Source organism: Mustela erminea, chromosome 5, assembly GCF_009829155.1.
Source record: "Mustela erminea isolate mMusErm1 chromosome 5, mMusErm1.Pri, whole genome shotgun sequence".
NCBI lineage: Eukaryota > Metazoa > Chordata > Mammalia > Carnivora > Mustelidae > Mustela > Mustela erminea.
In genome coordinates this window covers 120,100,866-120,126,777 of record NC_045618.1, presented here as the reverse complement: position 1 = coordinate 120,126,777, position 25,912 = coordinate 120,100,866, and the positions used below count along the sequence as shown (strand labels likewise).

Genomic DNA, 25,912 nt, shown 5'->3' with positions numbered 1-25,912 from the left:
TGTTGGCATATTATTTTTCATACTATTCTCTTATAATCTTTCAAATTCCTTTGGTGTCTGTTTTTACCTCTCCTCTTTCATTTCTGATGTTGAGTCTTTTTTTTTTTTTTTTGATGAGTCTGGCTGGAGGTTTATCAATTAATTTTTTTTAAGACTTTATTTATTTGCCAGACAGAGATCACAAGTAGGCAGTGAGGCAGGTGGGGGGGGGGGGAGCAGGCTCCCTGCTGAGCAGAGAGCCCGATGTGGGGCTCGATCCCAGGACCCTGGGATCATGACCGGAGCTGAAGGCAGAGGCTTTAATCCTCTGAGCCACCCAGGTGCCCCTCAATTTTGTTAATTTTTTCAAAGAACGAACTCCTGGTTTCACTGATCCATTCTACTGTTTCTTTAATTTCTGTATCATTTATTTCTGCTCTAATCTTTGTCATTTCCTTATTTTTGCTGGATTTGGGTTGTGTTTTTCTCTAACTCCTTTAGGAGTATGGGTAGATTGAGTCTTTTCTTGCTTCTTGAAGTAGGCCTATATTGTTGTAAGCGTCCCTCTTAAAATTGCTTTTGCTGCAGCCCAAAGGCTTTGGACCATTGTGTTTTCATTTTCATTTCTCTCAACGAATTTTTAAATTCATTCTTTGATTTCTTGGCTGACCCATTTTTTTTTTTAACTTCCAAGATTTTATTTAAATTCAAGTTAGTTAACATATAGTGTAGTATTGGTTTCAGCAGAACTCAGTGATTTAGTTGAGTTACATATAACATCCAGTGCTCATCACAAGTGTCCTCCTTAATGCCCATCACCAATTTAACCCATCCATTGACCCACCTCCTCTCCAGCAACCCTCAGTTTTGTTCTCTATAGTTAAGGGTCTCTTATGGTTTGCTTCCTTCTCTGTGTTTTTTTTTTTTTTTTTAGATTTTATTTATTTATTTATTTGACAGAGATCACAAGTAGGCAGAGAGGCAGGCAGAGAGAGAGGAAAGAAAGCAGGCTCCCCGCTGAGCAGAGAGCCCAATGTGGGGCTCGATCCCAGAACCCTGGGATCATGACCTGAGCCGAAGGCAGAGGCTTTAACCTACTGAGCCACCCAGGTGCCCCCCTCTCTGTTTTTATCTTATTTTACTCTTCCTTCTTTTCCTTTACATTCATCTATTTTTTTTTAATTCCACTTGAGTAAAATCATATGGTATTTGTCTTTCTCTGACTTATTTCGCTTAATATATTTTTGTTCTATCCACATTGTTGCAAATGAAAATATTTCATTCTTTTTGATGGCTGAGTAATATTCCTGTGTATTTGTATGTGTAGATATGTATGTATATGTGATATATATATATATATATCACATATATACACACACACACACACGCACACACATATCTATTTTATCCATTCATCAGTCGATGGAGATGTGGGCTCTTGACATAATTTGGCTGTTTTTGATAGCGCTGCTATAAACACTGGGTGCTTATACCCTTTCAAATCAATATTTTTGTATCCTTTGGATAAATACCTAGTAATGTAAATGCTGGGTCACAGGGAAGTTCATACTTTTAACTTTTTGAGGACCCTATATACTGTTTTCCAGAGTAACTGCACCAGTTTGTGCAGAATATAGTCAAAATTGTAATAACTCTGTGTGGTGACAGAGGATAACTATAGCCATTGTGGAGAACATCTTGTAAAGTATATTAATTGTTGAATCACTATGTTGTACATCTGAAACTAATGTCATACTGTATGTCAACTATAATTTTTAAAAAATGATTCAGTCGAATAAATTACAGTATATCCATGCAATGGAATTTTTTAAACAATTTTTTAAATTTTATTTGACAGAGAGAGAGAGAGATCACAAGTAGGCAGAGAGGCAGGGCAGAGAGAGGGGTAAGCAGGCTCCCTGCTGAGCAGAAAGCCTGATGTGGGGCTTGATCCCAGGACCCTGAGATCATGACCTGAGCCAAAGGCAGAGGCTTTAACCTACTGTGCCACCGAGGTGCCCCTGCAACGGAATTTTTTAAAAGATTTTTATTTGAGAGAGAAAAAGTGTTTAAGTGTGGTGGGAGGGCAGATGGAGAAGCAGACTCCCCAGTGAGCAGGGAGTCCAACATGGGGCATGATCCCAGGATCATGACCTGTGCTAAAGGTAGACACTTAACTGACTGAGCCATATAAAATTCCATATAATATTCCATGAGCCAGGGAAACCTGGGTGGCTCAGTTGGTTAAGCAGCTGCCTTCGGCTCAGGTCATGATCCCAGCGTCCTGGGATCGAGTCCCACATCGGGCTCCTTGCTCCGCAGGAAGCCTGCTTCTCCCTCTGACTCTGCCTTCCACTCTGTCTGCCTGTGCTCGCTTTCGCTCGCGCGCTCTCTCTGACAAATAAATAAATAAAATCTTAAAAAAAAAAATATTCCATGAGCCATTCCATACAGTGGAATATTATATGGTTATTAAAGAAGCAGAAATAGCTGGGCACATTTTGCTATGTAGCTAACTCCAACTTTTTAAAAGAAAAAAATCTTATAAGCTGTTAATTCTACTAAGTACCTATTAATTATGTTCATTTGTTATATTTTAAGCTGTTAATATTTAAATTGAAGTTTTTTTATTCAGTTTTTGTTATGTTTCTCTAAGGACAAATTCCAGCCTATGAAATGACATTTTAATTTGCTTACCTGACTGAACGATCATCACTTCCAGTCACAGCCAAAGGTTTTGTAGGATGGACAGCAAGTGCCCAAAGTTCACCTTCACAATGTCCTTGCATAATTAGGAAAGGTTTATTTCTTTCATGCACCACAATTTCGAAAATTTCACTGTCCTGTGTTCCAACTAGAATATGGTCACCTCGCCAACAAACACTCCTCACAGACAACCCTAATCAAAAGTAAATTGTATTTAAGATAAATCTGTTATAATGCCAATCTGCTATATCAATTTAATTTCTGTACCTTTTATACCTTAGATGTAAGATAAAAGGAATCTGCAAGTCTTTGATCCACACATTTTCTTCAATTATGCAGGTTGTTTGCTATATGGAATGATACGTCCACATAGCAAATGATATGATATACCCAATTTCTATGCATCCTTCAGGACATACATTCTTCTTACTTCTTAGAAAATTTCAGTCATAGTCTGACCACTTCTTCAGCCAAGGTCTTATAACACAGTCTCCACAATACAAACAGTAACTATTCAGGAAATACCTTTACAGAATTGTATTATTTTTTCTTATAATAATCTGACTTTTCATGTGTCTACATTTCACTTCTTCCATCTGCTCATAAAATCATTAGAAAGAGAGACTTCTACTCTTTCTACATATTCCACAATCCCTTTTGTAACCTCAGGAAAGCTAGTGCTTCTGTTTTCTCATCTGTATAATGTGGCCAACATAAAGGTGCTGTGGACTTCACAATGTTCTTGTGAGGGCCAAATAAGAAAAAGTGTCAAATTATTTTGCAGACTTTAAGGTACAATAATGCTCAGCAAAACTAATGAAAATAACATAACAGTTAACATTTACTGGATGATTATTATGTCCCAGGCACTTTTAAACATTTTATATATATTAAATTAGCTCATTTAATCCTATGAGATAGTTTTTCTCACTTATAGATGAGATTAAATATGTGGCCCAAGGTCACACACCTAGTAAGTGACTGAAATAAGGCTTAAACACAGACCTCTGCAACTTCCAATCCTATTCCTATACCACACAAGTGAATAAAAGGTTTTTTAATAGTGATTCTGTTTTATTATATCAATTTTTTAAATCCCCAAAGAAAATATCTCCCAATTGTTGACAAATTTGGATGAAAAAAAAAAAACACATCTATATGCATTTAAATCATCCTGAACAAAATCTTCTCCACACCTCAACACACTTTATTTTCAACAGTTGCTAAATAGTTACATTTGACATTCTAATAGTAAAATATCTTCAAAATCCAAGGTTACCTAAGCAAGCACTTGTCACATCTCTAAGTTCCATCATAATAAGCATTAGATATACAAAAGAATCCTTGTCATAACAGTAAACATAGACTGTCTTTAGGCAAATTCACCTCTCAATAAAGGGAGTGCAATTAAAAGCACACAGTATATGAGGGCAAATTTGAGTCTCATTTATATTTACAAAACATAAATTTATATTTGTTAAAAGAAAGAGACAATCTTGGCTATATTTAGAATTTGCCTAGTAGTGAGACATTTGTTTTGTTATTACCTTTGTATCCCTGGTCTGTTTCCCTGAGATCAATCACAGTAATCGGTTTAAAAGTTAAATCCCAAAGACGAATACAGCCATCTCTGCCACCAGTGGCAAAGCCTTCTTCACAAGCATTCATACTAAAAATTCCTGCCTAGCAGAGAAAAAAAGTAATTTAACAATATATACTCATTAAGAAAATCTGTGTGTAGGTAGAAACACACTTTAAAAGAGTTTGATATGACATCGGAATATCAGAAAACACAAATTATTTATATATATATATATATATATATACACACACACACATATATATGAAAACAATATATGGTCCATGACATGGACATAATGTAAAGTTAAACCTACACCACATATAAATATGAATTATAGACATAAAATTCTAAAGTTTTTATTTATTTGACAGAGATCACAAGTCCGGAGAGAGGCAGGCAGAGAGAGAGGAGGAAGCAAGCTCCCTGCTGAGCAGAGAGCAGATGCGGATGTGCGGCTCAATCCCAGGATCCTGGGATCATGACCTGAACTGGGCAGAGGCTTTAACCCACTGAGCCACCCAGGCGCCCTTAGACATAAAATTTTAAATGTAAGAAATAAGTATGTTAAAAAAGAAAAGAACACTTACATAACTTTGAACTATGAGAGAACTTTTATGCAAGGCAGGTTACCCAAAAACCACAAAGGAAAGCAATTTTTCATATGAGAAAAGATATCATAAGCAAAGACAAACAGATTGGGGAGATATCTACAATGTGTAGGGCTGCTGAAGGGTCAACATCCCTAATATATAAGTGAATACAGAGAATCAAACCACAAAGACAACAAAAAAGAGCAAAGGGTAATAACAACCAATTAACAGAAAAGGAATGTCAAGTAGCCAATAAATATATGAAATTTCACAAATAGGAAACAACTAAAACAAGAAGTTACTATTTTGCAGCCAGAAAGCAACCCAAAATTTACAAAAGTGGTCACATCCTGTACTGAGGTGTACAAGAAACTGGTATTTTTATGCACTAATGAGGAAAATTGGAGTTGCTGCAATCTTTGTGGAAAAGAATCTGGTATTTCTGGTCTTCAGACATTTTGCTCAAAGCAAGTCCTGTTCTAAGTGGTTCTTCAATATATGTAATATGTGATATATTATCTATTTAATAGTGGGTCATAATAATACATTAAATAACTTCTCTACTTGAGATCTCACTGCTAATCATGTGGCAGCTTTGCACTCTCTAGTTCCCTTCTCTATGTAAGAGACCCAACTACTAAAAATCTTTAATCAAAAAAAAAAAAAACAAAAAAAACTACAAGGTTTTAACAACAGATTCCCCTCACCCCAGATTTGTTAACTTTTTAATATGAAAATCTCATGAATTACAAAAATTATATTTCTTTGCCACTCAATAAAAAAATGATACTAAAATTAAAAAGGTATTGTTTTCTAGAATTGTCCCCAAATTTCCCACTGGTAAATTAGCCATAAGAATACTAGCTTTAGGGGCACCTGGGTGGTTCAGTTGGTTAAACAGTGGCCTTTGGCTCAGGTCATGATCTGGGATCGAATCCCACATGGGGCTCCTTGCTCTGCTGGGAATGTGCTTCTCCCTCTGCCTGCCCCTCCCCTTCCCCCTGCTTGTGCTCATGCTCTCTGTCAAATAAATAAATAAAATCTTTAAAACAAAACCAAAAAAGAGTACTAACTTTACTCTAATGTAGTTAACCTAGAATACTTTTGTTGAATTTAATAAACTTTTTATCAACACTTCGAGAAAGATACCATACTGGAGCAACGGTTTAAACAAGTTACTAATTATACTAATTTAATGAATATCCATGTGTCTAATTGCATAATGTTTCTTCATTGAAATCTTGAAAACAAACAGATAATTCAGTTAGAACAGCATTTTTCAAGTAACTGAAGTGATTAGAAAGTCTGCTGTATTATATAATCTTTTGTTCTAGGATAAGAAGTTAAGTAGTTATCTAAAGGTGTTCAAAATATGTAAATATACTTACAGTATGGGCTCCTTGTATTGTCCTTATAAGATTGATTCCTTTCCAAACATATATATCCCCATTAAGTGCACCAGAATATGTTAATTCATCCCTTGCACAGGCCAGGCACAAAATTGTTTGAAGGTCACCAGTCTTACCAAAGACCCCTCGTTTTGGGGTCAGAGCATTTCCACATAAACTCCAGAACTAAAAGGTACACAGTATCATCAAATTACCAAAGAATGCTTATAAAATAAAGGAAAATATTTCTAATACTGTGAAGCTATATTAGAGCAGCAGACCAAAAATGACCTAAGAAATCCCCTTATGAAACATTAGCATTCAAATGTTCACATCCTCATCCTAGTGTTGTCAATAGCTATATTATAGCAGACAAGTCACTGGTTTCAATCCTTATCTGTAAGAATAAGGGGGGTGAGCTAGATTATTTTTAAAATAGGCTACGCTTCCCTCCTTTGGTCTCTGGAAAAAATCTACTTGAAACTCCAACAAATGAGAGAGCTGGTTATGTGTTAGCAATGAAAATGAAGATGATATACACTAATAGGAAGGAGGACCAAACCTAACATTCAATCTTTGGGAAGTGAAGATGGGGAAAAAAATGTTGCTCTCATTGATATTTCAAAGCTGAGCAATTCCTTTACTTGTAAAGCTTAAAAATAAAAGAGATATATATTTGGAATAATTCGTTCATTTTTAGGAGAAAACAGGAAGTCAAACATAAATCTTTATGACCAGGGTTTTTGTTCTTTTATGTGGATTCAGATAAATTTTAATAGTTTGCAGAAAGAAATAAAGAAACAAAAATGGAACAGGGCAAGGATATAAGAAGAGTTTTACACAAAGATATTTGGCCCAGAGAATAAATTCAACTTTATAATAAGTAAATTACCACTTAAAGTAACATAATTTGTTGATAATAAAGATCGTATCTCATCTTTCAGATCTTATTTCAAGACCTAAAGATCTTAAAACCAGAAGTCTCAGAAAACTAAAAATTGTGATGCTTATCCATTTAAATACCTAATGAACGCTTTTAATCAATGAAACTTTATGATTTTTAATTCTAAAAACTCCATGATTCCTGTGCACAAGGATCACTAGTTCTCTTCTATTCCAGCAAATTCAACAAAGCCTTCCTTTCAGTCTATTATTTTCATCTAGATGAGTGATTCTCAACTTTGGCTGCACATTAAACTCACCTGAGGGAAATTATAAAACATTGTATTGCTTGGGTCCCCACCAAGGTAAATGGACAAAGAATCTCTGAAGAGTCAAACCCAGGTAACTAAATAATCTTCACACTCAGTAAAGAACTATTGTTCTATAATTGAGTCAATGCCATCTAATAGAACTTTCTGTGTTGATGAATATATTCTCTCTCTATATATACTGTCCAGTAGAGTAACCACTGGATACATGTGGACCTTAAGCATTTGAAATGTGACTGGAATGACTGAAGAAATGATTAAATTTTACTTAACTTAAATTTAATTAACTTAATTTAAATAGCTACATGTGGCTAATTGCTACTATACTGGACAAGGAAGTTCTAGATCATCTTTGGGACTTAGTGTCCTCACACATATTGCCTACAAAGAGATCTACCCTGCTTTTCATTGACTCTACCAAAAGAAAAGAAATGTAACTCATAGTAAAAATACAGTTTAATTCAGAAAAATAGTTTGTTTAAAACCTGAAAATGGAACTTTCAGTTTTATTTACAATATAAAACAGTAAGATCTGTTTACTTATTAATTTTCCAATAATTATTAAGTATTTTCTATCAAGTACTACCTCAAACATTTGTTCATCACAGATTAAAAAAACAAAAATTTCTACCTTCACAGTGCTTATACTATGTACCTGAAACCTAACATAGAACCTTTTGCTACTGAATATTTGTACAAAAAATATTTAATACTATTCATTATCAAATCAGTACCAAAATATCAAAACCAAACTTGCAGTGGCAGCTAAAGATGCTCTGGAGAAAATGTGAATGGAAGTGAGCATATCAAAGAAAGAATGTGAACAGAGAACCTTACTTACTAGGAATTAACTTTTGCAAGGAACTGTTAAATTAGATGATGGAAGAAAAACAAGCACTTCCAATCTGCACCAGGGATTTAACAGTAACTGTTATATGGGCTTCAAAATCTGAACTATAATTGTAAAACAAAACTCAGAGCTTTCATAAGCAAAATAAACTGTGACTACAAAGGCTAAGGTCAAATCAGAGAGTAAATATAGAGAAAGTAAAAGATAACACTTTCAGAAAGATGACCATGTGCTAGGAACTATGAAAAGCACTTGAATAAATACTGCCTTATTTAATCCACTCTATAAGACACACTTTTAAGATGTTAAAAAAGCTCAACGAGGCTACATGACTAATCCCAGGTCAAACAATGCTAAGTGTGGCAAAGCCAACTCCGTCCATGATGTTTCTGCCACACCATCTTGTCTCTGTGAAAGAAACCTCTTACTTTTCTTGGTTTCCTATGCTCACATTTTGCTCTGTAAGTAAAACATGAGAAGACAAGATGAACACAATAAAGCCTACTTCACAAGACTATAAGTTTCTTGATGAATAGTGTTTTATTCATTCCCTACTCATACCTACATCCGTTATAGCACCTCACATACAGTAATGACACAATAAATACCTGTTAGGTTGAACAACAGAATGTTAAAAATGTTGACATTTTAAAAATAAGTACTGTCAAAATCCTAAGACTACCTAAGTTGTAAATAGTGTGGTATGTACTTAGCAGCAGAGAGTAAGTATACATGACTATTATAAAATAAGACTCTTCTAGTACCTTGATATGTTTTACACCACAGCTGACAAGTTTATTTGGCTGGTACAAATCCCAAGAGATATCAAATATCTGCAAACAAATCAGATTCATGGTTAAAATACTTATTTTCAGAATCATTTAAGAATCCATCCAAAAGACCAAAAACCCCAAAACCCTACCATCATAAAACAATATTCCTCACTAAATAATAATCAGAATCCCATACTTCACAATCTTATGAGAAATATGTAAATGATATGAACAAAACTATTTCTTAACTTCAATGAACTTTCCAAAACAACCTGTTTTTAATTTTTAAAAGAATTTTGTCTATAAGTAATAAGAATAGTTCAACAGAACTACAGCATGAGGCAGGTACCTACATAATTTTTATAGAGGCAAGATACTGAATGTACATTTAACACTTATATAGCTATAAACAGAGAACTTTAAGTATGTGAAAGAGAGTACATTTTTATAGCTTTCTATCATACAGATCTACTTACATAAATAATCACAATATTTATTTCACAGTATAAATTCTGTTTTTATTTTTTAGTTTTATTGTTTATGGATCAAACAAAACTAACCTATATTTAAGTTATGGAGATCTCAAGCTTTGTTCTTTGTTCTTCTCCCAAAACTCAAAATATATACAAACAATTTTTGTTATAAGAGCAAACAATAAAAAACCCAGCTGAAATAAAATATACATTAGAATCATGCACTTTAATAGTAAAAACTAATGATTGAAAAATAATTTCATAGCAGAAAAAAATCATTAGTCTTTATCATGTTTCTTTGACACCTACTTACATAATCACCTAAGATGCTTATTACCTTTAAAAATGTACAAAATTATTCTCTTCAGTGATAATAAAGAATATATCTTATAAATTAATGTTTAACAACTCACCATGACAGATTACATGAAAACCATTTTGTGCAACTTTAAAATATTAACCACCAATACTCTAAAAATTCTGACAGTACCATCTTTTAAAATAATCTATTTACTAAATCCAAAGTGTGAACTACTTCGATCTAAGTATACACAATTGTCTAATAATTGTACTTTAAATTTTTAATTACCTATGAACTATCTGGTAATAACAAAGCATGGAAACATATCCCCTGGCTCCTCTTTTTCCCATCCAATAGCCAGTAGAAACCCCAATGGAGAATACTTACTCTATCTGTGTGACCAGGAGCCATAGATAACATTTTCCCCCTCTTCCAATCCCAAACACAAACTGCATTCTTTGAATCAAGTCCAACTGAAACCAAGCGCTGAATTATATCCAAGAAGTCCATGAGGGAATAAAAAGGCAAACAAATCAAAAAGAAACCAAATTATAAATGCAAACAAATTATCCTCATGGGTATTATAAACTTACACATCAAAACTTACACACTTATATTTTATATCAAAACTTACACATTTATATTATATAGACCTCACAGAGAAAGGCTGGATGTATTACATCTTGGTAATATCTGCATAAGTATAGTTCTTCACATTAAGAAACAGAAGAGAGACTTCTATTCTAACAGTAGGACTGACAAAATACCATAAACATCTCTCCTGCTAAAAACTAAAAATGTTGGATAAAAATGTAAAAACTTGTTTTTAAATGTACTGCTGAGCTGTCAAGGAATTATGAAATCTGGAACAAAAACAAAGAGACTTCTGGGAGTCCTGGAGGATAAGAGAGCTCCCATGTACACTTTATTCTAAAAGTACCAGCTAACTCCTGAGAAGCCTGATTTTTGTCCTGTAGGCTTGAACGAAATAGGAGAAAATAGGAGATAAAGTTTAGGGCAAGTCAAACTACTGGGTATTTACCCCAAAGATACAGATGTAGTGAAAAGAAAGGCCATCTGTACCCCAATGTATATAGCAGCAATGGCCACGGTTGCCAAACTGTGGAAAGAACCAAGATGCCCTTCAACGGACGAATGGATAAGGAAGATGTGGTCCATATACACTATGGAGTATTATGCCTCCATCAGAAAGGATGAATACCCAACTTTTGTAGCAACATGGACGGGACTGGAAGAGATTATGCTGAGTGAAATAAGTCAAGCAGAGAGAGTCAATTATCATATGGTTTCACTTATTTGTGGAGCATAACAAATAGCATGGATGACAAGGGGAGTTAGGAGAAGGGAGTTGAGGGAAATTGGAAGGGGAGGTGAACCATGAGAGACTATGGACTCTGAAAAACAGTCTGAGGGTTTTGAAGGGGTGGGGGGTGGGAGGTTGGGGGAACCAGGTGATGGGTATTGGAGAGGGCATGGATTGCATGGAGCACTGGATGTGCTGCAAAAACAATGAACACTGTTATGCTGAAAATTAAAGTAAAAAAAAAAGTTTAGGGCAAGTCCATAGTATAGATCTGAACCTGAGACTTCTGACTAAAGCAGTGAACTCCTCAGAAGTAAGGGAAGACAAGAAACCACTCCTTTGAAAATAAAGAGGGGGGGGCCCACAATGCATGAAGGGAAAGACAATCCTCCCTGAAAATTGATAGTCAAAAGCAGCTTTCATACAATCATAAGGCCTAACTCTACATTAATTACGAACTCCTCAAGTGGAAAATTTCAGAGTGGTCTGAGGGTTCTTCAAGCATTTTCAACAGTGTAGCAGAGTCAAATATAAATCCTATTTGGAGAACTGACACTTCAATCCGTCCCTCAAAGAATTCCTACAGGTAGCAATTCAGTAAACATAAAAATAAACAAACATCCCCAACCCCCATAGCCATGGGAAATAAGGGACTATGAGTAAGAATTAGCAAGTCAAGACAAATAGCAAAACCAGTCCTAGAAAACATCAGACACTGGAATTATGAGGTGAAGAGAAATAAAATTAAGGTTTCAAAGTATCTTCATTCGAGCAAAGAATAGGAGACTGTAAAAAGTATTCAAGGAGATAAGAAGAAGCAAACGCAATTTTTAGAAATGAAAAATAAATTTAAAACAGTGGAGGAGTTAAATAGGCATTTAAAGGGAGATGAAGATACAGAGGTAAGAAGAGGAGACAGGAAGATGGAAACTGTGAGAGGGATTAAGAAACACAAAAGATGGACTTTCAGCCACGGAGAAGTATTAGGATCTGAACCTGCCCCCACTATAACAGTGACTCTGCTACACTTTCAGCCACGGAGAAGTATTAGGATCTGAACCTGCCCCCACTATAAACAACTAGAAAATTACAAAATGTATGAAACAAATGCTTTCAGACATTCATAAGAGGAAGTGAAGCACTGTGAGCCCTGAAAGGGGAGAAACAAACAAGGTGAGATCTGCACTTGCCCCAGCTCTCATCTAGGAAGCAGTTTGCAAATTACAGCATAGAAAGGTAGAATCCAAACAGAGCCCAGGAGACTTGCTGATTTGAGAAGACAGAGCCTGGAGTTCAGAGAGGTCAAAACAGCTAGAATTCGTAGAGCAGAGAAAAAGCCCCAGAAAATTTGTTTATGGGACCCTTTGAGAACATTAATCTTTGCATGCATAGGGTGAAATCTATGAGGCCATGCAAAGAACAAACTCTGGGGAATTTTTAAAAAGCGATTACTAAGGAGCTAAAGCCAAAAAATTGCCAGAGATCACAAAGTGTCAGGATCCCTTGAGTTCCCAATAACCAGAACATAGATACCTCTTTAAATTCATTAGGTATTCAGTGACCCAGAAGTGTCACAACTTAGTGGTGAAATTAAACCAATAATGTTAGAGAAAGAGCTACTCTAGCCCTGTCTTCCAAAAGCTTGAAAGCAAGCTTTCACAAGGATCAAACTAATCCACAAGGAACTTAACTACCTGCCAGAACAATGACCAAAACACTTTAAAGGAATACAACAAAATCAAGAATTCAGAATGTAACATACACAATGTCCACCATCCAATAAAACAAATTATTGGACATGTGAACAAAGAAGAAAATGTGACATATAATCAGGATAAAAATCCATTAATAGAAGCAGACCTAAGAGGGGCAATTAGGTGGCTCAGTCATTAAGCATCTGCCTTTAGTTCAAGTCATGATCCCAGGGTCCTGGGATTAAGCCCCACATCCGGCTCCCCGCTCAGTGGGAAGCCTGCTTCTCCCTCTCCCACTCTCTCTGCTTGTGTTTCCTCTCTTGCTGGGTCTCGGTCAAATAAATAAATAAAATCTTAAAAAAAAAAAAAAAAGAGTGAGTGAGAGAGACCTAAGAATCACAGGAATAATTAAAATTGAGACATTAGCTATTAAAATGAAAATGTTCAAGATGCTTAAGAAATATTTCAGATTTTATTTTTATTTATTTATTTTTTTTTTTAAAGATTTTTTTTTTTTTTAATTTATTTGACAGAGAGAGATGACAAGCAGGCAGAGAGGCAGGCAGAGAGGCAGGTAGAGAGAGAGGCAGGCAGAGGCAGGCAGAGAGAGGGAGAAGCAGACTCCCCGCTGAGCAGAGAGCCCGATGCGGGACTCGATCCCAAGACCCTGAGATCATGACCTGAGCCGAAGGCAGCGGCTTAACCCACTGAGCCACCCAGGCGCCCAATTTTTATTTATTTTTTTAAAGATTTTATTTATTTGTCAGAGAGAGAGAGAGTGAGCACAGGCAGACAGAATGACAGGCAGAGGCAGAGGGAGAAGCAGGTTCCCTGCTGAGCGAGGAGCCCGATGTGGGACTTGATCCCAGGACGCTGGGATCATGACCTGAGCCGAATGCAGCCGCTTAACCAACTGAGCCACCCAGGCGTCCCTCAGATTATATTTTTAAGTAATCTCCACATCCAACATGGGGCTCAAACCCACAACCCTGAGATCAAGAGTTGTGTGTTCCACTGACTGAGCCAGTCAGGAGCCCTGCTCAATAATTATTTTAAAACATACAAGGAATAAAATGAGAAATAAAAGACATAAAAGAACACACAACTTGTAAAAATAAATGTTAAATTATGTGAAATAAAAATTCATTCCATAGGATTAATAGCAGCTTAGATCATTAAGAAAAGATAGATGAACTTGAAGACATAGCAACAAAAACTATCCAAAATAAAGCACAGAAAGAAAATGGAAAAAAAATTAACAATGCCTTAGTTAACTTTAGAAAAACATCAAGTGATCTAACATACAAGTTATTCTAGCTCCACAAGGAGAAGATGGAGGAAGAGACAAAAAAAAAAAAAAAACTGAAGAAATAGGGGCGCCTGGGTGGCTCAGTGGGTTAAGCCGCTGCCTTCGGCTCAGGTCATGATCTCAGGGTCCTGGGATCGAGTCCCGCATCAGGCTCTCTGCTCAGCAGGGAGCCTGCTTCCTCCTCTCTCTCTGCCTGCCTCTCTGCCTACTTGTGATCTCTCTCTGTCAAATAAATGAATAAAATCTTAAAAAAAAATTAAAAAAATAAAAATAAAAATACAGTATTTAAAAAAAAAAAAAAAAAACTGAAGAAATAATGGCTATACTTTTCTAAATGTGATGCACCCCATAAACCCAGAAATCTAAGAAGCTCAGTGAACTACCAGCAAAAATAATCAAACATAGAAAAAACATACATCAACACAAATGGTAGTCAAGTGCCAAAACCAGTGCTAAAGAGAAAAATCTTAAAAGCAGCCAGAAAAAAAGACAATTTTGGTGGAGAGGATCAGAGATTAAAAAATTATCCTAGATTCCTCATCTGAAGCTATACAAGTCAAAGGACAATGAACAACCTCTTTTAAAATGCTGAGGGGTGGGGGTGTCTGAGTGACTCAGTCCATTTGGCTCTGGACTCTTGATTTTAGCTCAGGTCATGATCTCAGGGTCATGGACCAAGCCTGCAGTGGGCTCTGAGCTCAGTGCAGAGTTCGTCCCTCTCCCTCTAATCCTGGTCCTCCCCCACTCGCACTTTCCAATCTCTCTCTCTCTCTCTCAAATAAACAAATACATAAAATCTTTAAAATGCTGAGGGGAAGGTAACATAGAATAGTATACCTACCAAAATTATCTTTGGAAAATTGGGTCAAAATAATGTTATTCAAGTAAACAGAAGGTGAGAAAATACACCACTGACCAATCTGCACTAGAAGATACAATAATGGAAATTTCTTCAGGCACACAGAAATGATACACTTGTGAATGAAGAATGCCCAAATAATATGTAAATAAGGCTTTTGTTTTTAATTTTCTTTTAAAACTGTGTAAAGCAAAAATAACAGCTATAAAATTTACAAAATATGTGTAAGTAAAACAAATAACAATAGCACAGTAAACAAATGGAGAAACAAAACAGCTTGTTTTTCCACGATCTTTCCAAGTGCATATGAGCTTCGTGAAAATCACAAAATAAGCCTAAACAAATTAAAAAAATTAAAATACAGACTATGTTGTCTGACAAAAACAGAAATTAGAATAACAGGAAGCTATGCAGAAATGCTCCAAATGGGTGGAAAATAACAATACACTTCTAAGTAACTGAAGGGTTAAAAAAGAAATCATAAGGATCAGCCCACAATACAAAATGTGAGAAGCATTGGTTTAGAAGCAGGGGTCAGCAAACTATAACACTCAAGCCAAATCCTGCCTGCACCCTGTTTTTGTAAATAAAGTTATATTGAAGCAGAGCCATACCTATTCTTTTACAAGCTGTCTATGACTGCTTTCCCACTACAATGCAGAGCTACTACTAGCTGAGCCAGAGACTGTATGGTCTACAAAGCTTAAATATTTCCTATAAGACTTGTTACAGAAAGTTTACTAATCTCTTATTTAAAGGATAGACACTGGTACCAGACTGCCTAGGTTCAAACACTAGCTACATTTCTCATGAACTGGATTACTTTCAGCAGTTATGCAGTCTCTCTGTATCTTGTTTCCTCACCTGTTAAGTGGGGATAATAAATATGTTTCATAGGGTTAACAAGAAAATTAATATATATGAGAGTTACTATATTATAAAATGTTTGCTATCATCATTATTAGCTTACCATAATCTTTTTTTTTTTTTTTTTACCATTTTATTTATTTGACAGGCAAAGATCACAAGTAGGCAGAGAGGCAGGCACAGAGAGAGAGAGGAGGAAGCAGGCTCCCCGCTGAGCGGAGAGCCCAATGTGGGGTTTGATCCCAGGACCCCAGGACCACGACCTGAGCTGAAGGCAGAGGCTTTAACCCACTGAGCCTCCCAGGTGCCCAGCTTACCATAATCTTAATTAACTTTAAGAACCTATCCTCTCAGGGTGTATGGGTGGCTTGGTTGAGTGTCTAACTCTTGGTTTCAGCTCAGGTCATGATCTCATGGGTGTGAGATCTCATGGGTGTGAGATCTCATGGGTGTGAGATCTCATGGGTGTGAGCCCTGAGTTGGGCTCTGTGCTCAGCAGAGAGTCAGCTTGAAGATTATCACCCTCTGTCCCTCCCCCGACTCACACACAGGCATGTGAGGGTACACATGCACCCACATGCTCTTTCTCTCAAATAATTAAATCTTACCAAAAGAAAGAAAGAAAGAAAGAAAGAACCTATGCCCTCTTCCTTTCCAAATTAGAAAGGCCATCAAATACCCAGTTAGAAACAGATTTCTGCAAAGTAGAATTACTATTTAAACCCTCATACGGGTGGAATAAATGGCTCCCATAAAAAGATACAGTATATAGTCTGTTATGGCTCTCCATCAAATCATGCTGGCAGAAATCTCAAGGGAACAAAAGGAGAGGATTTGCTTTCTTGAGAGTCTTTAATAGTTCGGAACTATAAGGTATCAGTATCTAGCTAAAAGAGATCTTTACTGTGTAGAGATTAAAATTTCACAAGACAAGCATCAAGTGAGGGACAGTTAAAGGGGCACCGTCCTTTCTCTCTGACTTGGCTCATCATACACAAACAGCAAACCACAACTGGTCAAAAGTTTTAAAACTCCATGTATCTCCATAGAGCCTCCAAACATATAGGCAGTAACAAAAGAGATCTGGGAGCACTTCTCTGAGCAAACTTACATAGCCAAAATCAACCTCCCTCAACATAGGTTAAGTAACAGCAGAGAGGATAAGGTAGAAATAATCAAGTCAATACTACTTCCTCTCCTAGCTTTCTGTCATTTTTTAATCATTTTTCCCTCACATTTAAGCCAGCCTAGGTAGATAAGGAAGAAAATAAGGTTTTCCAGTAAAAGTAATGCTTTCAGGGTGTCTGCATGGCTCAGTTGAGTATCTGCCTTCAGCTCAGGTCATGATCCCAGAATCCTGGGATGGAGCTATTTGTCAGGCTCCCTGCTCAGCAAGGAGTCTGCTCCTCTTTCTCTTTTTCCCTCTCCCTGCCTCATGCATGTATTTTCTCTCTCTTCCAAATAAACAAGAAACTTTTTAAAGTAATGCTTTAACAGTATCTTGGAAGACTGAGGAGGATTTGGGTAGAAAAGTAAGAGAAAGTGCCTTTCAGACCAAAGGACACCAAGATTAGAGAGATCATGGTATTTTCAAGAAAAAGCCTAATTCAGGATAGCTTAGGGGAGTACCACCTGGAAAGTGGCAGGAGACAAAGCTAGAAATGTAGGCCAGAGCCAGAGAAAGAATAAACTTTGTGTTTTAATAGAGTTGGAATAAAGGGAGATTCAGTTTTAAATGTGTAATATTTGGTATATTTGTATGACACTCAAGGGAGGGGGTGTCTAGAGTTAAGGAGAGAAGCTGGGGCCACTGTTAACTGACGGGGACGTTAAAATCATGTGAGAGAATAAGAAGGCTACAAACTCCTAAATAACACTGATATTTAAGAACCAGATAGAAGGAAAAGCTCCTTTAAAGATTAAGAAGTAAAAGTCAGAGAGGGAGAAAGAAAACCAGGTAAAGAAGCCTCTAACCAACCATCTTCCTAAATTCCTCCTTGATCTAAGTCCCAAACAAAATCTTTGTTGTGTCCATTAATTGAATTGGAAGTATTCATTAAAAAGTTTTAGCACACTAAATTCTCAAATAAGAAAAATATCCCAAAGACACAACTAGATCATCCCATAAGTTCCTGCAACTGTGAAACATACTCAAATAAGGAGCAATTACACTTAAAAGATTTTAGTATGGGGGTCCTTGTAATCTCAGTGTTCATTACCTAACAATTGTCATGTTGTTACAAAGTAAAATCACAAATTCTGTAAAAGATTCAGGGCTTAATGGAGTAAATACTGGTATAATCATAAATAAAGCCATCGGAAACTAGGTCTGGCAAAGAAATAGGAAAAAAACTCAAGAAAAATACATTAGGCACTTGAGCTATGTCCTGATATCAAGAGATTTCTAAAAGGCACTTGAAAAAACCAGTGAACTCCCCTACTGTTTTTGCAAAAATTACTCTCTTCATAATCATGTGCCAATAGTCAAAGGTAAACTAAAGCATTTTATTTTGTAACGTCACATAACTGACAAAATTAGGTTTAAAAAGTAACACTATTCTTATTTATTCTGTGAATCACCAGATCTGTTACTATAGCTTAGATTTTAATATGAGAAATGTTTTTAAAATGTATTTTATATTTTCAAGACAAAGTACCACTCAAATTTTCCTTCTTCCCACTAAGAAATTTGAGTTCCTATTTGATGTGCATTTACATGCATATCAAGTCCTAATTATTCTCAGTAAGGCAGACTTCTGGTATTAGAGTATTCAGTCCATTTAGAAGAAAGCCTCTGGGAAAATAACATTCAGCTTACTACCAACAAGGAAACTCATTCATTGGATAAATCTTAACAGAGCACTTATAGTTTCAAACCTAGTACAAAATGCAAAAATCATATGATATTTCCTAGTTGATAACTCATAAACAGTTTATAGATATTAGTGAATAGATATGTTCTCAAATATATTTTTTAACTAAAACATTTTCTCAGTAATATCATTTCAGAGATACTCTTCTTAACTTAATCTTCAATTGGCAGCAGTTCCTTATAAGCTTTAACTATATTTAAGATGGATGAATTCCTTCTGAAATATAAATCACTACCTCCTAAGTTCCATGTTTTGGGGAGGCAGGAGAGTATTGCGGTTAAAAACATGAGCTTTGGAGTGTGACTGACCTGGGTTTCCGCTCTGGCTCCATTTACTAGCTGTGTAACCTGGGGCAAGTTATTTAACCTCTCTAAGTCTCAGTTTCTTTATCTGTAAAATAGAGATAATAATAGTATCTATTTCATAGGGTTGCTGTGAGGATTAAATAAGATAAGGTAGGCTTAGCACAATGCTTGGTACTTAGTATGTGCTCAGTAACTTTTAGCTGTTATGTTTTCTATAAGCTTAAATTTTTAAGTAACACATTCTCATAAAGATCTGTGATAATACATGTAACCAAGGCTTTTCAAGTTACTTAAGCAAAATTAAAGGCCTTTCAACTAGGAAAATCTATGGGCATGACTTTTCCTTGTATATATTAAAGAAATTCCTCAACAATGCAACATATTACATTTAGAAAGAACAATTTCAAAATTAAGAAAACATCTGTGTTTAAAGTATACAGATGCTTATTATAGTTAATACACCTTGGACTTCATAACACTTTTGATAAATGATTAAAAAAAGCTGTGGAGGTTTGTTTCATAAAATTTAATCTTCTGTAAGGTAGGTAAAGAGTATTATTCTCTTTCTTTAAAAAAAGAAAATGAAATGGATATGAGGACAGTAAGGGACTTGAAAAACAATAGTAAAAATGGGATGCAAATTAAGGATCTATAATTGCCAATCACTGCTACATATTGATATTAAACCTAGAAGCACATTTTTCCCCAAATGAAAGCTTCCAGTTAAGTCTTTAAAGATCTCTTACCAGACTCTTAAAAGAAAGTCATTAATCTAATGCTACTCGAATAAGCTATTCCTCAGAGTTATAAATAAAACATGTACTTTATCATTTTCAAGGAAACAGAACACAATGTAATCTGTTTTTGTAAAATATCAATATAAAATTAATTTTATGAACTGAAAACCAGGTAACTAAAATTTCTTTAAAAATTAAAATGATTTTTAAAGTCTAATTTTAACATAAAAATTAAAGGCTATAAATTAACCACATCTGCAAAATTCAACTTCTTACTACTACTTAAATATGTTTTTGGTATAACAAGTTTCATGAAAGCACCACAAAAAAGTTCTTGGCATGTTTAATTTTTTTAACAATCATTAATTAGAAGTAGATAATAATTTGGGGAGTAATAAGTAAGTGGAATGATAATTATACTTTGTTTTCTACTTTGATTTTGTATAAAAATAGCTCATATTATAAGAGCTGCCTCTATTTTCAATAAAAAATGTAATTTTAACAGAAACCTTTAAAATAACCGAAAAAATGCATACAGCTCTACTTAGAGAAACCTAGTTTTCCTAAGATGTCTCCCGTCTGTCTTATCAACTCAACTACCTGGAAAAGAGTTATTAATATGTAAAATTTTCTAGGACAACCAGGTAATACTCTACTGAGTCAGAATCTCTTTGGCTTTCATAATAGTGTTGATTAAAAAGTTCTTGATACATGAAATAAAGACTCCTTACTGTTCTTATTTTATTATACTCATTAACTATCCACCCAACCTACCTACCTCTACCCTTGAACAAATAGGCATCTTTCATCTATTGCTTTCCAATTTAATATTTATAGATTTATAATAATTTCTTATGGTACACATTTTTAAGATATAGTTTAGGAAAAGAGAAAAAATATCACATACCTGTCCGTCTAAGTCGAATGCTAAACAGGCTATACCATGTGTATGAACATCCTTTAGAACTGATATGGTCTGCACAGTGTATGAATCCCAAACACAGATATAAGGCTCTTTCCCAACTTGTCCTGTTGCTACTAATACTCGTTCAGGATGCAATGCAAGGCTGCAAAATAAATAAATTAACAAACAAATTGACTTAAAATTGATTATAGAGCTTTTATAGTATTTGATAGATGTAAACTTTATATATACCAATGCAAAAATTAGATGTTATCCATTTTAAATAATTTGGATTTAAAATAACTTCTACAGGGGCATCTGGGTGGCTTAGTCATTAAGCATCTACCTCAGGCTTGGGTCATGATCCCAGTGTCCTGAGATCGAGCCCCAATTGGGCTCCCTACTCAGCAGGAAGTCTGTTTCTCCCTCTCCCATTCCCCCTGCATGTGTTCCCTCTCTTGCTGTGCCTCTGTCAAATAAATAAAATCTTTAAAAATAAATAAATAACTTCTACAAAAATTCATGCAAAAAGTTGTTACTTAACTAGTATATGTATGTGATAAGCAGACTGATGATAGACTTCATAATCTCTGTAATATGATACAACATGTGTAAACTTTGCAAGAAAAGAATTCTCACAAGAGATCAACTGCACCTCAGCAACAAATTGGTAGCAACCTTACCACATGCCATTTTCCCATTTGGTCTTCATCTGTTTTTAAGCCTTCTCTCCAATTTTACTCTAATCTTAGTGTCCAAAAATAGTATTTAGCAGCACCCCTATGATAATACTTGAATTACAAATCCCATTCTTAACTGAAGTAACATTGGTATGTAACATTATATAAGTTTCAGGTATATAATATTATAATTAAGTATCTATATTCATCTCAAAACGATCACCTCCAAAAATCTAGTTACCATTTATCGTCATACATTTGACTTCCTTCACCCATTTTGCCCACCCCTCAACCACCCACCATTGTAGAATCACCACTACCCTTGTGATAACCACCAATCTATTTTCTGTGTATGAGTTCATTTTTGTTTTATTTGTTGTTGTTGTTTTTAGATTCACATATGACGAGATCATATTGTTTTTTACTTTTTCCTTCTGACTTAGTTCACCTAATACCTTCAAGGTCCATCCATGTTGTTGCCATCTGATTTCACTCTTTTTATGGCTAATTTCATCCATTCACCCACTGATGCTGTTGCCATCTGATTTCACTTTTTATGGCTTTTTATGGAATGGTAGTAGTCCATTCTGTGTATATACCACACCTTCTTTATCAATTCATCCACTGACCACATTTAGACTGTTTCATATCATGGCTACTGTAAATGATACTGCAATTAACAATAAGCTGCACATATCTTTTTGGTTAATGTTTTCACATTCTTCAGATAAATGCTCAGAAGAGGAATTGCTGGATAGTATGGCGGTTCTATTGTCAACTTTTTAAGAAACAGCCATAGTGTTTTACATGGTGGATGCACTAATTTACATTCTCAGGGTTTTATTTAGGAGGGTTCCCATTTCTCCACATTCTCTCCAACATGTGTTTTTTTCTTGTCTTTTTGATGATAGCCAGTCTACTCATGCGAGGTGATATCTCATTGTGGTTTTGATTTGCATTTCCCTAATAATTATGGATGTTGAACATCTTTTCATGTACCTGTTGGCCACTGATTTATCTTCTTTGGAAAAATGTCTACACATATCTTCTTCCCATTTTTTAAAAAAGATTTTATTTATTTATTTGACAGACAGAGATCACAAGTAGGCAGAAAGGCAGGCAGAGAGAGAGAGAAGAGGAAGCAGGCTCCCTGCAAAGCAGACAGCTTGATGTGGGGCTTGATCCCAGCACCCTGGGATCATGACCTGAGCCGAAGGCAGAGGCCTTAACCCACTGAGCCACCCAGGCGCCCCCTTCCCGTTTTTTTAATTAGATTTTTTTTGTTAAGTTGTACGAGTTCTTTATGTTTTTGATGTTAATCCCTTGCCAAATATGTAATCTTGGCAAATACCCATTCAGTAGGTTGCTTTTTCCTTTTGATGATGGTTTCTTTCACCATGCTGAAGCTCTTTAGTTTGATATATTTCAATTTGTTTACTTTTGCTTTGGTTTCCCTTGTCTTTGAAGTCATATCCACAAATAAATGCTAAGATTGATGTCAAGGAGCTTACCACCTGTTTTTCTCTAGGAATTTAATGGTTTCAGGATTTACATTCAAGTTTTTAATCCATTTTCAGTTAATTTTTATGTACAGTATAAGATAGTGGTCAAGTTTCATTCTTTTGTATGTGGTTGTCCAGTTTTCCCAACACCATTCATTTAAAAAGAGAATATCCTTCCTCCATTTTTAGGTCTTTGGCTCCTCTGTCGTAAACTAATTGTCCATATATATGTAGGTTTATTCCTGGGCTCTCTATTCTGTTTCATTGATCTATGTGTCTATTTTTATGCCAATACCATACTGTTTTGGCTACTTACTATAACACAAATCTCATTTCAAGAAACAGAAAAGTCACTCATAATTCACAGAAAATAATCTGAGTCTTTAAAACCAAGACAAAGACTTAACAGCTGGTAATGGTTTATGTACATTATCAGAAGGCAGGGAGTTCATAGAAATTTCTCCTTCATAAATTTTTCTACAAGTAGATTTAGAATAGGAGATTCAACTTTGGGAAGAAAAAAAAAATCACCCCTGGCATCAGAGTGAGGGTGGATTCAAAGTGGGAAAATTTAGGAACATATTAAGAGAGAAACAACTGGGGACTCCTGGATGGCTCAGTAGGTTAAGCAGCTGCCTTTGACTCAGGTTATGATCCTAGGGTCCTGGGATCAAGTCCCACACTGCTTCCTTCTGCCTCTGGCTGCCCCTGCTTGCTCTGTCTCTCTTTCTCTCAATCTCTGACAAATAAATAAAATCTTAAAAAAAAAAAAAAGACAAAATCAACTGATTGGATGTAGTGAGTAAGGGAAAGAGAAGGGTCTAAGATGACTCTAGGATTTCTTGCTTGGGCATCTGGATGGTTTAGATGGTATTCATCAAGTCAGGGAATACTAAATGAGTAACCGGTAGGAAGGAAGATAAGTGGGAATGGAAGGTTGGTTCAACATATAAAAACAAACCAATATAATACATTAAGAGAATAAAGATCAATCCTTAAAAAAATAAATAAATAAATAAAAAATAAAAGTTTTTTAAAAAAGGCCCAAATATATTAATCTCGGCAGAAGATGCATATGACAAAAATCTAACCTCTTTTGTGATAAAAATACACAACTGAGGATTAAAATCCTGCATATAAAAGTTTTATTTCTTATGAAAATGAATAATTCATATTTAATATATTATCAAATGTATTATGACCAATTGTGTTTTGAAAAAATCTTATCTACATAACTTTTTTAATTAAAAAAAATAATAAAAAGAACGTCCTCAATCTGATAACAGGAATCTATGAAAACCCACAAGTGTTATCACATTTAATGGTCAAAGCCTGAAAGTTTCCCCTCTAAGTGTTGGAACAAGATAAGGATGTCAGCTTTTGTCACTTCCATCCAACACAGTACTGGATATTCTAGTCAGGACAATTAGGCAAGAAAAAGAAACAAAAGGGAGAAGTAAATCTATCTCTACTTGCAGATGACATTATCTTGTATATAGAAATCACAAACAATAAATAAATCCCAAGTAAAGCTAATAAATGAGTTCAGCAATGTGGTAGGATACAAAATCAACATAAAATATCAGTTATATTTCTATACACTAGCAATGAACAATCTGAAAATTACATGAAGAAAACAATTTCATTTATATTAGCATCAAAAAAAGAAAACTTAGGAATAAATGTAACAAAAAAGTACAAGACTTGTACATAGAAAAATACAAAACACCACTAAATAAAATTTAAAATATCTAAATAAATGGAAAGATATCTCATATTCCAAGCTTGTAATATAGTTAAAATAGCAATACTGACTAAATTGATTTAGAGTTAAAACCAATCCATGCCAAAATACCAGTTGTTTGTCTTGGAGACATTCACAAGCTGACAAAAAAACTGAGAATAACTAAAACAATATTGAAAAAGAACAAAATTGGAAGATTCACACTTCCAATTTCAAAAATTACTAACTTACTATAAAACTAGAGTAGTCAACACAGCATGATACTGGCATCACAGAGATGCAGATCATGAAACAAAACTCAGAGTCAAGAAATAAATCAATACAGGTGGCGCCTGGGTGGCTCAGTGGGTTAAGCCGCTGCCTTCGGCTCAGGTCATGATCTCAGAGTCCTGGGATCGAGCCCCGCATCGGGCTCTCTGCTCAGCAGGGAGCCTGCCTCCTCCTCTCTCTCTGCCTGCCTCTCTGCCTGCTTGTGATCTCTCTCTGTCAAATAAATAAATAAAAATCTTTAAAAAAAAAAAAAAAAAAAGAAATAAATCAATACATTGTCAACTGACTTCCATGAAGAGTGATGCCAAGATAATTCAAAGGAAGATGATGGTGCTAGGACATCTGAATATCCACAATGCAAAACAAAAAATCTAGACCCATACTTTAAACTACATACAAAAATTCAAAATTCAAAATGTGAAAGCTAAAATAATAAAATTCTTAGAAGAAAACATAAATCTTACCGGCCTCAGATAAAATAAGGGTTTCTTAGATAGGACACCAAAAACAGAAGCAACAAAAAAATAAAATAAAATGGGTTTCATCAAAATTAAAAACTGTTTTGAAAAAAGGTTTTTATTTATTTGAGAGAGAGTATGAACAAGAGAGCACAGAGGGACAGAGAGAAGCCCCACTGAGCAGAGAGTGATGTAGGGCTTGATCCCAGGACTCTAGGACCATGACCCAAGCAGCACGCAAATACTTAACCAAATGAGCCACCAAGTGCCTCCAAAATAAATTTTTATGTTCCAAAGGACAGCTATCAAAAATAAGAAAACAAAACACACAGAATGTGAGAACATAATTGCAAAGATTTGATAAGGGACTTATATCTATAATATATAAAGAACTCAACAATAAAACCATAAATAACCCCATTTTTTAAATGGACAAAGGATTTGAATAAACATCTCCCCAAGGAAGACAGACAAAAAGCACATGAAAAGATGCTCAATGTCATTAGCCAGTAGGAAAATGCAAATCTAAATCT

General features: G+C 35.2%; 1 protein-coding gene across 7 annotated transcripts in view; it reads right to left on the bottom strand.

Annotated features, from left to right (window-relative positions):
- EML5 (EMAP like 5) overlaps positions 1-25,912 on the bottom strand; it is a 174,334-nt gene that overhangs the window by 124,503 nt on the left and 23,919 nt on the right. For 5 of the 7 annotated variants that reach the window (XM_032344726.1, XM_032344727.1, XM_032344728.1 and 2 more), the window contains exons 2-7: positions 20,729-20,888; positions 10,241-10,339; positions 9,071-9,139; positions 6,246-6,431; positions 4,233-4,368; positions 2,677-2,878 (exon numbers count right to left, since the gene is read on the bottom strand). In XM_032344726.1, the coding sequence (XP_032200617.1) occupies positions 2,677-2,878; positions 4,233-4,368; positions 6,246-6,431; positions 9,071-9,139; positions 10,241-10,339; positions 20,729-20,888 (852 nt within the window). Of the gene's footprint in view, positions 1-2,676; positions 2,879-4,232; positions 4,369-6,245; positions 6,432-9,070; positions 9,140-10,240; positions 10,340-19,087; positions 19,107-20,728; positions 20,889-25,912 lie in introns of those variants that run through there. The other 2 variants (XM_032344732.1, XM_032344731.1) reach the window with 2 other exon arrangements.